Genomic DNA, 4,293 nt, shown 5'->3' with positions numbered 1-4,293 from the left:
ATGAATGCCGTATTCATATTAACAACAACCGAATAGTTCAGAAATCTAGTTCAGAGTTACTCCTTAAACATCATTGCGAACCCAATAGGTCACATCTTATATTTAACCCTCATTTTCTAAGAACCCTTTGCGAAACTTCAGTCGTGGTGAGGGTTTAATTGTGCTAAAGGCTAGCAAACTCTCCCACCTCCTTTTGAAGGCGAGCATGTACCTTAGACAAGAACATGAGAAACAAAAGTAGGGTAACCAACTTATGGAATGAAAAAAAGGTTTGGTTCAGGTTATGCCCTTGAAAGACTCTTCAACCAAAAATAGGGTCGAACCATACCTGTGCAACCATACAAATCGCAGGTTAGAGCCATACCTCGAGCCAAGTAGTGGCAGTGAATGCTTAACAACAAAAGAATAGGGCAGGAATCTTATTACCTGAGCAAAAGGGTGCCACTATTGAAATTTTGTATCCCTGGAATACAATTAACATTCACCATTAATCATAGGTCAGGGACGATACTTGAACCATGAAGGTGTTCGAGCCAGAAAGAGCTTAACCTCAGTGATGAAAGCTCATTGTTGTTCGGCTCTCAGGGCAAGTTTCCAATCTATAGACCATACCTACACCAGCGTTGAGGTCAGCCATGAATACAAAGGCATTTGCAATTCCAAACCAGAAAACTAGAATGATTCACTTACCTCCCATTTCAATATGTATGTTGCCGCCGGAAAACAGTAGAACCTATTTGGAAAAAGGAAACCCTTCCTTACCCTGTGCCCTAACAAGTTGTGTCTCCACCTCACACAGTGCAGAGGAAAGAGAAAAACCATACAACAATTCATTTCAAGGCAAATATCTCTGTCAAGTCCAAATGCCGCATACCAATACTGACCATCGCATTAATCATCGAGCAGAGGAGCCAACACCTCTACCAAGGTGCGGGCAGGTGGCATGCATGTACAAGGCCTAATTCAGGTTACCGTGCAGGAAACTTGTGTGACATTCAAAACCTTAAACCGCGCCAAGTTGGAGTCACTTCACATCGCCTGGAGTGGGTTAAGGTGACACGTAGGTTAGATGTATTAGGGAGGTTAAGTAAGTTTTTACTTTATTTTTTATTATGTATTAATTGTTTTGGGGTGTTACAAATGGTATCAGAGCCCAAATTCATACACTGAGGCTTCTGGGTTGTTTAAACAATCAAATTAAGTTGTGATGTTTTGATATATATGTATATAAATAGAAAAATAAACTGAGTTTTGACTAATTGTAAACACAGAGAAAGTGAATTAGCATCAAGAGTACAATGCATAGGAGTCCTAGATCAGCCAGCCAGCCAAAGGTACATTATGCAGAGGCAAACCCAAAATTATGGGTACAATTGGGAGAAGAATTGAGACAGGTGAATGTCGCCTTACTTGAGACCGTGTAGCAGCTTTGGGCAGAAATGTGAAGCTTAGATCAGACAATGAATGTCTACGACAGGAGTAGGAAAAGATTCTTAAAAGTTTGTTAGATTGGAAAAATCAAAGAGGACCAAATTGCAATACAGAAAATAGGGAAAAGACCCCAAATGCTCATAATTAAGAAAATGAGGCCAAATCTGTGGAGGGTCACAAAGAATAAGATGAAGGACGTTCAGATAACATTTTCGACCAGAAAAAGCCAAAAAGACCAAAGATAGAACTACAGGGTGAGCTCAAAAAAATCAGACCCTCACTATTTGAAGGAGAATCTGAAGAAGCGGCTGAAGCCTGACTGATAGACATGGGTAAATACTTCCAGATTTATGAATACATTGAAAAACTTAAAGCGAGATTGGTAGTATACCAATTACGAGGAAAATCCACCCTCTGGTGGGAGGAGATTAAAACCATAAGGAAGATTGATGAGGAACAAGTGACATGGCAGGAATTCCAAAAACACTTTAAAGACAAATATTTAACAGAACGTTACTATGATGAGAAAGTGAAAGAATTCCATGAATTGAGGCTGGGAACCCTGACTATGGATGAATACGTAGCACGCTTTACTTCTCTGTTGCGTTATGTTCCATATATGCAAGAAGAAAAAGCTAAGATTCAACAGTTTATTAGCAGTTTTCCCAACTTCATGAAAGAGAAATTAGAATTTGATTACCCCAGAACCATGGACGATGCAGTCCGAAAGGCTCGTATCTGTTATCAACAGATGAAGTAGAAAAATGAAGGTTCCAAAGGAGTTGCTGCCAAGAAAATGAGGAACTTTCTACCAAGTAGACATCCAAAAACCATGCATGGCAGAAACAATCAATAAAGTACTTTTGGAAAGTTTGCAAGAAACCCATCCAAGCCTCAGACATTCACTGAAAATAGACAACCTGAAGGAATTAGCAGGACTGTTACGGAACAACCAGTGAAACCGCCACTACAGTGTTGGGGATGCGAAGAGGCACATTATTACAAAAACTACTCGCAGAGAACTCGCACTGAGCAACTTTCCAACATGCAAGAAGCATATACGGTAGGGGATATCGTAAGGAACATGCATAGGATCAATGCATCATTGGACGATCATCAAGATGAATATCATCCTGCCATGATCGAATGCAAAGGTATGATTACTGGTCAATCTGTTTCTATTTTGTTTGATTGAGGCACTAGCCTAAGTTATATTAGTCCTAAGGTGGTAGAAAAGTGTCAATTGCAAAGCAGTAAATACAAACAATCATGGCTAGTTCAACTAGCTACTGGTACCAAAAGGAAGGTGGCAACCAAAACAAAAAACTACCCTATTATAATTTCAAGACAACCTATCCAGGTCAACATGAATATTCTTCCCTAAGGCTCATATGATGTATTAATAGGGTTGGACTGGCTGGAAGGTCATTGGTCCTTAATATATTGCAAAGAAAACTCTGTAAGTTATCTTACCGAGTCAGGACAATGAAAGGAAATTCAAGGAATTAAGAAGAATATCAAGCTATGTCCTATTACAGCCAATCAACTCGGAAAGTGTATAAGAAAAGGGTGCTAGATTTATGTTGTTTAGGTAGGGTACAACAATGATAAAAACAAAATGACCTCTTTGGAGAATATTCCTGTAATACAGGATTTCTTAGATGTGTTTCCTGAATCTATTCCAGGATTACCGCCCAGACGAGACATTGACTTCACAATTGAACTAATGCCTGGGGTAGCCCCTGTTTCGAAAACCCCTTATCTTGTGAGTGTTCCAGAATTGGTTGAACTCAAGATGCAGCTACAGGAGCTGTTGGATAAAGGATACATATGCCCAAGTGTGTCTCCTTGGGGGGCCCCAATGCTATTTATACATAAGAAGGATGGAACCTTACGATTATGCATCGACTATTGCCAGCTGAATAAGTTGACCATAAAGAACAAATACCCGCTACTTGACATCAACGACTTATTTGACCAAGTACAGGGAGCTACTATGTTCTCGAAAATCAACTTAAGGTCTAGATACCATCAAATCATAATAAAGGACAAAGACATATGTAAAACTATGTTCCGAACTCGCTATGGACATTACGAGTTCGTGGTACTACCTTTTGGCCTTACCAATGCACCAGCCACATTCATGAGCCTAATGCACGGTATTTTCCAACCTTTTCTGGATAAATTTGTGTTGATTTTCATCGATGATATACTAATATATTCGAAAAACCAAGAGGAACATGAAGGGCATTTGAGAACGGTGCTGCAAATTCTGCAGGAAAACCAACTGTATGCAAAGTTCAACAAATGTGATTTTTACAAAGTTCAAATTCAGTACTTGGGCCATGTTATATCAGCAGAAGGAATAGCAGTGGATCTAGAGAAGATCAAAACTATTATGGAATGGACTGCACCGAAAAACGTGGCCGACATAAGATCCTTCTTAGGCTTGGCAGGGTACTACCATCGATTTATCAAGGACTTTTCGAAAATCGCCTTCCCAATGAATTCACTTCAGAAAAAGGGATGGGCTTTCCTATGGATAGTGGAATGCCAACAAAGCTTTGAATAGCTAAAACAATTACTCACGACTGCTCCAGTGTTAAAGGTAGCAGATCCGGAAAAATCCTTTGTAGTATGTACTGATGCAAGTAAAGAGGGTGTCGGTGGAGTACTAACTCAGGAAGGAAAAGTCATTGCATATGAGTCTTGAAAGCTGAAGGATTACGAACAACGTTACTCTGCCTATGATTTAGAGTTGACCGCAGTAGTACATGCACTAAAGATGTGGCGGCACTACCTCCTGGGGAAGAAATTTTTTCTATTAACTAACCATAGCAGTTTGACAAATTTCTTTAATCA

General features: G+C 39.7%; 1 protein-coding gene across 1 annotated transcript; it reads left to right on the top strand.

The window, feature by feature from the left end:
• The first annotated feature begins 1,759 nt into the window (after positions 1-1,759).
• LOC149151787 (uncharacterized) lies at positions 1,760-2,191 on the top strand. The gene has a single exon (XM_089443267.1). It carries the CDS (start codon positions 1,760-1,762, stop codon positions 2,189-2,191), a length of 432 nt encoding a protein of 143 aa, XP_089299393.1.
• Positions 2,192-4,293: the final 2,102 nt, after the last annotated feature.

Source organism: Pinus tabuliformis, chromosome 9 (genome assembly GCF_031772625.1).
Source record: "Pinus tabuliformis cultivar Carrire ecotype Pingquan chromosome 9, CPIR1, whole genome shotgun sequence".
NCBI classification, from domain to species: Eukaryota; Viridiplantae; Streptophyta; class Pinopsida; order Pinales; family Pinaceae; genus Pinus; species Pinus tabuliformis.
This window is presented reverse-complemented; position numbering and strand designations above follow the sequence as displayed.